A 13,133-nucleotide genomic window follows, 5' to 3' on the forward strand; every position below is an offset into this window, starting at 1 on the left:
TCCTGCATGAGAAAGAAATGCATCACTGAGGAATTTTTTTCCCCACAGGTTGAGGATTTGGCATCAGTTAAAATGGACAATATAAAAGCTATTTTGCCTCCTCCTAAGCAGTGCAGAAAAACATTAAGGCAAATATCATTAGTCACATTTGATTATGACTTTTTCTTTTTGAATGTATAATGCATATGGTGGGGGTGTGATCAAACTGTGAGACTAATTCTTTTAATTTTGCATAGAAGCCTAAATCTTTTTCATTGTTACTAAAGTCAAGCCTATAGTTGCATTCATTCTACCACTATTCACAAGTAAAAAATTATTAGTCATTGTCTTTTCTTTGATATCTTTTGTATTGGTTTAAATTGTTGTTTTTCCAGCATTAATAACATGTCCACTCGTGCCCCATTACTGGGGTGCGATTGGACACAAACATTACTTTTTTCAATTAACTGTAATATTTTGTACTTAAGTATTTTTTAACTGTCTCATGTTGTTAGTAGTGTGATGCTTTGTTTCTGTGTGAAATTTGGGGTTTCTTTGACTTTTAATAAAGACGTAGTTTCTGTTTTACTACTTTTTGTCCAATTGTGTCCCACTCTCCCCGCGAGCTTTAATTAATAAGGTGTTGCCAGGCCTCACATGTCTGCGGTTTTCATCAGAAACACGGTAAAAAAGATGAAAATAACATTACTTTCAGATGTTTTGACAGAAGAATTTACGGAAAATTTTACAAGATCAAATGAATTTATTCAACAAAAGTATTCCTTCTAACTGCATTGACTCCAACGAACTAGGCAATGGCTTTGTTTCTGTTCAAGTCGTCTACTCTTTCCTTGTGGGTTGTTAAAATGCAAACATGATGCAGTCGTTTTTGGGTTATGGTACTGCGTAGGTATGTTTTAACTCTACGCAACGTGCTGAAAGCTCGCTCTGCTTCACAGCTAGTACATGGCAATGTCAGATACACCTTGAGCAGTGTGGCAATATTAGGCAGAAGGATGCTCAATGTGGAATCGTCTTTGAACAACTTGGTGAGATCATCTGGAGAAAGGTTTTCTCTCTAGTCTGCTTTTTGGATTTTATACGCACGAAGCTGGCGTGATTCATTTGCAAGACCATCCGCATTGACATCTGGGCAAATTTCTTTTAGATCGTCAACTGAAATTTCTTCTCTTAACAGGATTTTCTCATTTTTTTCTACATTTTGCAAGTTTGTACAGGAATAGTGAGTAACTAAAGAAGTGGCAGCACTAGAAAAAAACTTCACTAAAAGTTGCAATAAAATAATCCTGCACTGCGGAGATATCCGGAGTGGCTGAACGATAGCGACTTAAAGGATTACTAAAGGAAAAACCTGACTTGGCGATTTTCCACGTTCTTTGTGTTTAACATGCTACCATAAAACGATTTTCAATAAAATTTTGCCCCATTGCAGTCTTGAAAATTGAAATCTGATCAGCATTCCGCGCGTGCTTTGTCAAAGCTTTCAAAACGGGAATGGGCGTCAGCAGCGAAGCGTGCGACTGTACACCTACGTCACTATAGACTAGCAATCAGCTGATCGCGCAATAGTTGTTACTGCGGGCGATTTAACTGTAGGCTATGTACGTATGTACATCAAAACATCAGATTTCAACATCAAAACATCACACAGTTTGCTCAAAACATCAGACCTGATGTTAAAACATCAGATGTGGTAACGTGGCTTTTGTTATTGCTGTCGACAGTGACGTATTCTCGAGCAGTTTTACACTTTTTGAAAAAATGAAAAAATAAATGAAACATTGGATTTTGGGCCTTGTCAGTGCCATTGAAAACAAATTTTATTCGGTAATTTTTTTAAAAATGTATTCTTGAATGTTCAGTTTATGCATTTTAATGCTTAATTCCCGTTTGAAAATTTTATTTAGTAGGCCTTTAAACGAATGCTTGGTTCGTCGATTTTCATGACAATGGCTTTTTCCTTCACGCTTTTAAAAAAATCTTCAGCGTTTTGTCTTGCTGTGGCATTAGCTGACGTTACGTCGATCAAGTTGGCAATTAATGTTTTGCACTTTTCCACAGACATCTGTTTGCTTTACAGAGCGACATGCGCCGGGTGAAAAATACTGTGAAAGTTTCTGGCGAAGCAAGTAGAGATCTGGCTTTACTACGACTTAAAGCATCGAGACCACTGTCGTTAGGCGCAGAATGAAGCCAATCCAGAATCTTTTCATAATTAGTTTTATAATAACCAACGTATTGGACATAAAGGACGCAGATAATAAGACGAATCTTGCACATCATCTAGGCGGAAATTTGTAGCCATAAACAGTCGTTTTGAGGATCTTTGATAGTTTTTTGTTGTTGCCCCTCAACCATAAATTTACGAGGGGCATCGACCTGGAAGTCGGCGCGTAAGCCGCGTATGTATGTGACAATATGCCAAAAGTAACTTTGGGAACCCAAATGAAAAAGCGACGAATTACGAACCTTGATTGCTAACATTGGAAATTACGGTAAAAATTATAAAAACAACTTCGTAGCATGCGCACACCGACCCATGCAAACGCCACATGTAGAATTAGCGATGATAATGCAACAAAAAAGAGATTGATTTTAAGGTTGATCTAATAAACAGTCACATGTCAGAAATGTAGAGTTGACTTTGGTGATCTACCTTTGATTTGGTAGAGGTAGCTTTGGTTTCAGTGATGAACTTCCTGATGAGGCACCAGTCTCCGAACGAAGTCTTCAGCTCCTTCTTCAGCTCATCCACATCACAGAGAGACAACGCTAGACCGTGGAAGTTATTCTTGTGGATGAAGTTTGAATAAAGTTGAAAATTTGATGCGTCCAAACCTGGTGGGACGGCGAAAAGTTACGAAGTGACGGTAAACAGTAACAGGCGCGGCGGTTACTCTCGAAAAGAACAAAGAAGTTTGTTTAGGTGCGCAAACTGGCGAACAATTAAGTTTGTGATTCCGTGGAATAAGCTACTCTCGGAGGTCGACTCAGATCAATATAAAATTTTAAGTTGTATCATTATTCAAAAGTACTACCACAATTTAAATTGTGCTCCGAACATCAATTTAACTAAATTTCGGTTACAAATTATTGTTAACAGTGCATCGCTGTTTGGATTTCAGAAAAATCGATGTTAAGTTCAACTTCATAGAGTGCGCCCTTACTGCAAACTATACGCTTTCAAGGTGTAAACCTGAGTTGGACCAATTGTAATAGAATGTAATTAATATCGCATTTTCATGCAATTGAACCTATTTTGAATACTGAAAAGTTTGGGTGTTCATCAGGACAATTATCGTTTCTAGCACTAGTTGCAACGTTCATCTGATGAAATTGAAAGTAAAAGTAACAACAAACAAGATGGTTTATTGCTTCACTGACGTTTCGCGCACCATGACAATGCGCATCCTCAGAGCGAATAACATACAAAATAAAATTTCACAAGATTATATACTGCAGTGCGATTGAAGGCAAGAAAAAATAAAACACGCAATACTATTTTAACCTATTTCAACAATACTATTTAAACCTATTTTAACAATACTATTTAAACCTATTTTAACAATAGTTTGTTCTAAATTACAATTGCATTTGGCGAGTTGCAGGCATAATATTTTGTTACAGCACTAGTTGGGATTCAAAATGGACTTCTACATTGCAACATAATCTTTATCAAACACAATTCTACTGTCTTTGATACAATCATTGATAAACATAAATATTGAAACCTTTGATCTAGTACGTGAAAAGTGTAATTAATTACACTTGGAAGTAATTAAATCTGGTGACAACTTAACTTTTTTGTTGTTCCGGCTTTAAATGAATCCGCGTCAGGCCCAACTCGAACCTTAAAGTCAGGGTTTACCCCATCCACATCGACCCCAAAACAAGGACAACCGAAAAAATTAATTTTTACATGAAACGAAACAAACGTTTTTGAACAAATCTTTGCATTTATACGAGCTATGATATATCAAAGGCGATAGTTTTTGACAGAAACAATCTGTTCCAGCAACTCCTTGTTTGTAGAAAATACTTCGTGTATCTCATGATAGCTCAGGTCTAGGTTTTTACTTTTAGCAGAGAGTTGACCGTCATTTTAGTAAGTCTTTTTCTTTCCTTGGTTGACTGAGCCGAAACAACAGAGAACACTTGCTCCACAAACGCATCTGACCGGAAGTAAAAAGTTTGTAGAGCAATGAAAAAGAGTCATCTCCGATAAAGATTTTCATCCACTTGTCCTCAGGTTCATCCTTGCGGAATACATCATTTGGAATCTTCTTGAGCAGAGCATTAATCAGCCGATACCTCATTGAACAAATCATTCTTCATTATCATTGACGGATCAATTTGCTTCGTCAACCCCTTATTTCCTCGTACTCAATTGTTTGATCTCTTAGCAGGGTTCAGTTGATGTGCGCTGGACGCTTTTAAAATTGAAAATCACTTATTGATATATTCCAAAAAAAGATAGAAGTTTTGTAATTTAAAAATAAGACAAAATAAGGACTAGAGTCAAAACAAGGACATTACTTAGATATACGGACAATAAATTCTTCTGAGACATTGCCCTTCAAAATAAGGACAATTCTTATAAATAAAGACGGTATGGCAACAATAATTGAAAGATACCTGGTATGGACTTTATTCTGAAGCAGACGTCTTCTACAGACCAATCGCATAGCGGAATTTCATCATACGATAAATTACTGGTCGATGACATAATGGCACTGGCAGCTTGTTGGGAATCTAAACATACGAAACAGATCTGCATTCGTTTTTCATTGAGGAATCTGTCGGTTAACCCAGGGTAGTCCAAGAGTGAGAGCATAAAGGTTTGAAAAAAAATCTAGGGTCCGCAAAGGAAGAAATCCTTTGAAATGAAAGGACTGAGTTTTCTGTTCTAATCAACGCATTTTTTTTTGTGTGTTTCTGCTGGTTAGCGACCATCACAATCATTTTAAAATAGCCTACTACTACTGTTACAGTATCATAACCATTTTCATGCAAGTGGGGGAAGAACAAGCACCTTCTCGTGGTCCCTACCGTCAGTACCATATCTTTAAGAAAAAAGATATGCGAAGCGAAGCTTGTCACACTCGAGCAAACCAGGCCCAGGTTCAGCCCAGGGTGGATAGGGAAACGCCCTTTTCAGGGCGCGGCAGCTCCTCTGTCGAAAAGTACCGACGACCCACCGTACTGCAGCTGAACACCGAGGGCATTACGGCCAGCAAGCTCAGCATCATCGAGTATCTGGCCACAAAACATCAGGCCCTCGTTATTCTCCTCCAGGAGACCCACTGCACATCTGTGGATAAGTTGGTATTACCCAACTTCACACTCGCAACCATCAGCAGGAAACACGGCCTCGCCACGTTTGTCCATGAGCAACTGAGCTGGACGCCAATAGACCAGTCCAGTGCCCAATCGGAGATAGAGTGGTTATGCATAGACATATCAGGCTATCACATCATCAATGTCTATAAGCCACCACCCTCACGCTTAACACCAACAGCCATCCCAGTGTTCCCCCAACCCAAGCCTCTATGCTGGCGATTTTAATTGCCACCACGTTGACTGGGGCTACAACACCACCAACACCGACGGAGAAAGCCTGGCCTCATGGTCAGCCAATAACAACCTCACCCTACTGCACGATCCCAAGGGTGCAGCGAGCTTCTTCTCCGGACGCTGGAACACTGGTACAAACCCCGATCTGGCTTTCGCAAGTGATGACCCCGATAATTGCCAACCGGACAGACGTGTGCTAGAGAAGTTCCCCAGGTCCCAACATCGACCCTCGATTATCACGGCTCCAACGCTCATAATGCCTGTCCCGAGCAAGCCTGTTAATCGATGGAACTTCAGAATGGCTAACTGGGAGTACTATAGCCTCCTCACCAATGAAGCCACACAGTATCTCCCATCCCCCCACACCAACAACGTGGAAGAAGCCTACCAGGACTTTTGTGATGCAAGAACATCAGCGGCAAAACAATCCATCTCCCGCGGCCGACAAAAGACCTACATACCGTGCTGGGATAAGGAGTGCGAAAGCCTCTACTCCGACTTCCTCCACGCCCCTCAGGGCAATGACACCAACAGCTCAGCCACAGCTCTGCTGGCAAGGCTGGACTTAAAGAGGAAGGAGCGCTGGACAGAAGCCGTTGAATCAATCGACTTCACGCACTCCAGCCGCATAGCATGGAGTACACTGAACAACCTAACTGGCAGATCACGTGCCTCTCGTCAACAATGTCCCGTTTCAGCAAATTCCATCGCCTCACAACTTGTGGAGAACGGGAAATACAAATCGAGAGACCGTGAATCAGATAGATCCGTCTTGCAAGAAATGACGGACCTCTGGAGGATAACAACCCCAGACGGGGACAACATCTCGGGTGAGTTCACCCCGGAAGAATTTTCCGCCGCCCTCCAGCACATAAAGCCAGGTAAAGCCCCGGGCCCTGACCACCCATGCCCGGAGTTGATACTCCATGCTGCTGCCTCCTTAAAGTCCTGGTTAAAAGACTTCCTTTCCTGCTGTTTGCGCCACCTGAGAATTCCCAGAATCTGGAGAAGAGCCCTTGTGGTTGCAGTCCCTAAGCCGAAGAAGCCCCCAGGGAACCCGAAGAGTTACCGTCCAATCTCACTGCTCTGCATCCCCTTCAAGATCCTCGAGAGACTCATCTACGCCCGTGTCGAACCAATAATAGATCCGCAGCTCCCCCGTGAACAAGCTGGTTTCCGACACGAACGATCAACCGTAGATCAGGTCACGCTTATGACCCAAGACATTGAGGACAGCTTCTCGGCTAAGAAGAAGGCTGGCGCCATGTTTGTTGATCTCACGGCTGCCTATGACACCGTATGGCATAGCAGCCTTACCTGCAAGTTACTCCGTCTGCTCCCTGACAGACACATGGTCCATATGATGATGGAACTTGTGCAAAACCGCAGTTTTACCCTCACAACCGGTAGCGGTCATCGAAGCAGACTACGCCGACTTAAAAACGGCGTCCCACAGGGCTCAGTCTTGGCTCCTCTCCCGTTCAACATATACACTTACGACTTGCCCCCCACCATCTCCAGGAAATATGCTTACGCAGACGACCTGGCACTCCTGCACTCAGCAGGAAACTGGCAGTCAGTGGAGAGGAACCTCAGCCAAGACATGCAAACACTATCAGCATACCTCCAGAAATGGAAGCTACAGCTCAGCAAGTCAAAGACAGTGTCGGCGGCCTTCCACCTTAACAACCGGGAGGCACATCGTGAGATAAACATCAAGATTGATGGGGAACGCCTGCCCTACTGTGCCGAACCTACATACCTCGGCATAACCCTGGACAGGTCACTCACGTACCGCCGGCACTTGAAGTCACTGCGCAAAAAACTATCTACAAGCGTCGCACTTTTGAGGCGATTGGCGGGTTCCGGCTGGGGAGCTGGTGCTAAAACTCTTCGTACAGCTACCCTAGCCCTTGTTCATTCCACCGCTGAGTACTGTGCGCCGGTCTGGTGTCGTAGTTCTCACACCCACCAGATTGATACCGCCATCAACGACGCACTGCGTACTGTGACTGGATGCCTGCGTCCAACTCCAACGGACTGCCTACCCATCCTAGCAGGCATCCAACCCGCTGAGCTACGCCGTAAAGGAGCCACGATTTCTCTCGCTCGCAGCGCTTTGGACCCGGACCATCTCCTCCATGCAACATTCAAGAGACCACCACCTATAAAGCAGCGGCTGAAATCAAGACGCCCCTTTGTGCCTGCCGCACAACAACTCCTTAAGGACGCAGAAGAACTTGGTTTAAGTGCGGCACACTGGACGAACCACATGTGGAACACGGAGTGGCAAAATCACACCTCCACGCTCCGTGACTTTATACCCGACGCCGATCCCCATCCACCGGGGATGTCCCTCGCAAGGCTTGCGTGGGTCAGGCTTAACCGCCTGCGAACTGGCGTCGGCCGCTTTCGTTCGGACATGCACAAGTGGGGCCTGGCTCCTTCATCAGAATGCGAGTGTGGTGCCACGGAACAGACCGCAGACCATGTCATCCACCAGTGCCTAACCCACCGGCCTCCACACGGTGCGCATGGTCTAAGAATCCTGGACGACGAGACTGCTGAGTGGCTGAAGATTTCCTGCCCTCCAATCTAGCCTGGAAAGATCGCTCATACGCCATCATCATCAGTATCATAACCGATGCGAGCTTTGATAAACTAGATGATCAATTTGTAATTTTTTTCAGCGTTCCTTATGTGGTGCAGTATCCCAAAGTCTTCATTGGTTGGCTGATTGATTTATTTTGTTGAAAATTGCATAAAAATATTATTCGATGTCTGTCACGAACACGTCTCCCGAGATGGCGAACGCTTAAGACCCTAAAAGTTCTGTTGATTTGATGTTGTTTTTTTCTCGTGTTGGGTGCTCTAATATCGCTTTAAAATAAACTCCTTTGTAACTGATATTAATGTAAAGCACGCCAGACACTGTGCTTACCCATTACTATTAAGAAATACCACATCGAACAATTCGAATTAAACTTTCCGTTATTCTCTAATAATTTTGGACGTTTAAACATTGCGCTTGACTAAGTTTTCTTCAACAAATACATATGCTAACTTCAGAAATTCAGGAGTTTATGCTTGCAGCAAGACCGAACATCAACGTACGTTAGGTCTGACATGTTGTTACAAAGTGTGAAAAGGTATCGTAATTGACCTGCACTTCGACGTTGTAGGCCTAAAACATATTTATGGCTTGACTAATGCAATGCATTTAGGTAAAACGTAGGTGTGTTTACGTTTGCCGATTTTTCCAGAGGAAATCAGGCATATATGAAAATTGTTCAAGGGTCGCACAATACCTACTTTGGACCACGCTGGGCAAACCTATTCATGGAAGCAGTAGTGCCAGTTCCATAGACCTTTTTATGACCACATAAGTTTTCAATCTTGACAAAATTATATCAAACAAAAGTTATGTGGAGAAATATTCTCAGCAGACAGACGCTCAAAGTGAGTGTACCTATGGCTACCTGAAAAAAGATGTGGTCTGATTTGTTATATTCCACAAATCAAATTTTTTTACAAAATTTTTTTCGCTTTTTATTGATTCGTAATGATATGATAAAGTGTCGGTAGGAAGTTCGCTTTGTTGTACCAGACATAGACAACAAAGTAGCTTCAATGGGTTTATCACAAATAAAAAAAAACAACATAATTGAAACAAACTTTCAAACGTTTTCAACGCAACATTGTTTTGTTCATCAGAAATAGCTTAAGTTACATCTGCAATAAAAAAGGCGGGGTAAAAATTATTCTAGGTAGCCATATGGTGTACGCAATTACCCCTATTGGAACAGAACTACATGTTATATAATTTTCGATCACTGATAGTCCACTGGCAACACACTTGAATGGACGGCCCAGGTCTCATTGTAAATCGGTATCAGATCTTCCAGGGTGGGGTCAAGGTTCGCGGTAAACTGATGAAAGTTGACCACATCGTTGACGGTTAGACCACATGATTTTGAAGTAATAAATCGCTGTAGCGAGTAAGCATCACAAACGTCACCGGATTGGTTGTTGGAAAATAAATGTTTCATCCTGAAAAACAGTTGCAATATTGTTACAAAAGCCTTCAGTGCAACGGTGTATCAACACGAAACCAACAAAAAGACAGTCTTATGAAAAAGGTTTTCTTGTAACTTTATTGCAAGTTATGACATCGCCAGGGTGAGGCCGTCTCATTTCTTGGGTGGAAAACTAAGCGCACTTATAGTACAGTCGCGAGTGGAAGTCTGTACAATGTGCAACCTTCTAGTTGCAATTTTCAAGTTTTTTTTTAAAGCAATCAACTCTTCACTTACAGTATACGATCAGCAAGAACAGGGTGGTGATGAAATCTGCCACACGATCACAAATCGTATACCCAGCTAAGGTTACACGTTATCAAAAAAGTCCATATTTCAACCATAAGCAACCGTGAAATAATGTTGCAATACCACCAATTGTGGTAGTGTCGACGTGTACCCTGGGTAACAATATCTCGTTTTACATTGACGACGAAGGCTATATTGATGTGGAACTTTTATAGAAAGATGACCGATCGTTTTTGTTATTTAAGATTTTCAATTATTCATTGGCGAAACTTATTTTCATTCCTGGATATTGAAACGTTGACGTGACGTGATAGAGCATCATTCCAACAAAATTTAAAACCGTCTGTTCCACGAATTGTTTGAAAACTAAGAAGAGATCAAAAGCTGAAGGAAGAATATTTAAAATGTCGATCAATTATTTAAAGTGCAATAAAATATTCAAAGTGGGCCAACGCTGTTCTCCAAAAATACAGACTTCTTGCGTTAACAGGAAACCCTACACGTTAATCCAACGTTGAACATCATGAAAGCTACTAAAGGATCAAGCTTCCCCAAGAAATATAACATCCATCCATGACATCACGTCCTTTCTTCGGCAAAATAATTTAAAAATAACAACGACATCAATTACTGAAATGAAGCATTTGTAGCAGGCGAAGTTGCCACGTTAGACCTGTTCAAAATTCAAAGTTTTCTAATTGTTTAGGCTCTTACATTAAAGTATGGTTTTGACCATAGGAAATTCGAAAATGCTAACCATTTTCGCTTTCTGATGATGGGATCCAGCCTCAAAAGACTTAAACATTTCTATTTTTCCCAAAATCATCTATTTTTGACCTGTTAAGCCATGATCCTGATGGCTGAACTCTTTATTACAACTGAAAACAATTTCCTGTAATGCCTTTCTGATAGCTCACCAGTGAAAATTAACTTTTGGGTATTTGGCATGATTTTGAAATGTGTGCCACTAGTAGTGCAAAGGCATTTGCTTATTTCAGGCAACCTATACACACTTTTTAAAATTTGTTGATCAGCCTAGACTGACAGAAAGAGACCTCAGATTTAGTTCTGACGATAACGTCGTGGTGACGCCATAATGACGTCACCACGTCATCCTAAAATATTAAACTTGCATAATAAGGATCTACTAAAGGGCAAGGGATTGTAAGGATTGTCATTATTCTGTAAACCAGTGGTTCTTGAAGTGGAGGGGGTGAAGATTCTCCAAGGGAGGCGCGAAGGTGGTAGACTGTTGCATGAGTAGGCGAGTATGCTACTGCAAGGCTTCCCAAACTGGGGGTCGCGTAGCGAACTTCAGGGGTCGCAGAAACTATACCAATTTGTTTGTTTGTTTTTCATATCTTTATCCTGTATTGCGGGAAAGCGGACTTGAGCGCTATGTATCGGTGTATGCCTTCCAACGTACACCTGACCCACGCTGCAGTCGACGGCAATGTCTGTTTCCGGTTGTCTACTCTACTTATGACTTAAATTTGGTACTACCCAACCCATTACTCGAAATCGATCACTGGGTAGAGGCAATTATCGTAAAGTTTCTTGCCCAGAGAAACAATAGCAAGTGCGAGTGACTGGAGTCGAACATGCGGGCTCTCGACTGCGAGCCCAACGCGCTAACCACTCGGCCACTGCTGCCAATTTGCACAAGGTACTGCATATTAACACTTCTGTGCGAGATGCTGTGACAGTTATTAACTTTATTAAGAGTCGCGCACTCATTATTTGGCTGCCCGTATTTAAAAAAAATTATGAGGTGGAATGAAACCGGAGTTAAAAACTCTGTTACTGCATCGTGAAGTGAGGTGGCTTACAAAATCAAAGCTTTAAAATGGCTAGCCAATAAACGTTGAAAACCGAAATCGTGATTTTTCCAACAGAAAAAACTCCAGTCTTGGTTCTCTATATTCGCAATGACATCTAGCTTTAGAAATTATGCCAAATGTCAGATTAGCTTGAAAAACTGAACGAATTTAATTTGTCCCTCCTAAGACAAAACATCAATATTTTACATTGAAATCTAAGATTGATGCGTTCATTAAAAATTTGAACATCTGGAAACAAATATTTCAAAATGCTTTATCTGAAATGTTTTCACTTCGCCTACCGTTCCAGCCTAAACAACATTGAAACCGTTTTGAGACCTGCATTAACAAACACCGAGCCACCGACAGCTGGACTTGCTTTGTGGTAGAAAGCAGTCACACCCATCACACTGAATAAATGTGTTTGCTTTTTTGTTTTGTTTCCAGTAGGCTACCCATAGGCTTTGTTGTTATGGTCAGAAATAAATAAAAACAAAACTGAACTGAGTGTCGGTAAATTGTTTTTGGTTTTCGTTAGATTTAAGCTTTTCAATAAATACAACAAATGTATACTTCACACAGTTCGTCGTTTTAATTGTAAGGGGCCACGAAACATTTTAGGAGATTAAAAGGGGTCGCGAGCAAAAAAGTTTGGGAAGCCCTGTGCTACTGTATTGTGCAAGTCGTGAACAAAAATGTTGGTAACACATCTTACCTTGTGTCACGACTATTGACTGGAAATGTGACCTCGTTTTGACTTTTCTTTTCAATTTTCCAGCGCTTTTTCCTGCGGTTGTTTGTGACGTTTTTTGTGTGAAAGTTGCTTTTCTTCACTGGGAAGTGTGAAGACATAAGCTCGAAACAAACTTAACTGTCTGTAAATCTGACATGCGATGCGCATTGTCTTTAACTAAGCCGCGAATAAAATTGCTGGCTTCCAAAAAGCATCTTCTCATTAATGCGAGGAAAAGTAGAGTGTGATCCACTTAATCTTTTGATTATGTACATTATAATGGAAAATAGAAAATAACCATTGTTTGTTTTAAAATCCAAAACATACAAACCTTATGTAGCTTGACTTTGATTTATAACTTAAACTATAAAAAGGGGGCACAAAATTTTACATGTGACGTCAAAGAGGGCGGAAGCTAAAAAGTTTAAGAACCCCTGCTGTAAGATGAGACAGTACAATTAGCGTTATTGCTACTTCTTATCTCTGTTAAATTACAAAAGTAAGCACAATCGAACTGCGCAAATAAGAAAAAAACACTTCCAGTGAAAGAAAAACTGCAATATCGACACTACCGATTTTCAAAACAAACTAAATTTTCTGCACAAAAATAAAGCTCAGGAAATAAATTGCAAATGAACATTACTAAAATATACATACAAAACAATGGTCAGACTGATCCCT

The 13,133-nt window shown here is 41.3% G+C and overlaps 1 protein-coding gene across 1 annotated transcript in view; it reads right to left on the minus strand.

Annotated features, from left to right (window-relative positions):
* Positions 1 to 13,133, minus strand: part of LOC145768979 (kinase D-interacting substrate of 220 kDa B-like) — an 84,286-nt gene that overhangs the window by 5,564 nt on the left and 65,589 nt on the right. The window contains exons 13-15 of the mRNA XM_082580580.1: positions 9,431 to 9,624; positions 4,636 to 4,752; positions 2,657 to 2,838 (exon numbers count right to left, since the gene is read on the minus strand). Coding sequence (XP_082436706.1) covers positions 2,657 to 2,838; positions 4,636 to 4,752; positions 9,431 to 9,624 — 493 coding nt within the window. The remainder of the gene's footprint in view (positions 1 to 2,656; positions 2,839 to 4,635; positions 4,753 to 9,430; positions 9,625 to 13,133) is intronic.

This window comes from Aplidium turbinatum, chromosome 4, assembly GCF_918807975.1.
Source record: "Aplidium turbinatum chromosome 4, kaAplTurb1.1, whole genome shotgun sequence".
Taxonomy (NCBI): domain Eukaryota; kingdom Metazoa; phylum Chordata; class Ascidiacea; order Aplousobranchia; family Polyclinidae; genus Aplidium; species Aplidium turbinatum.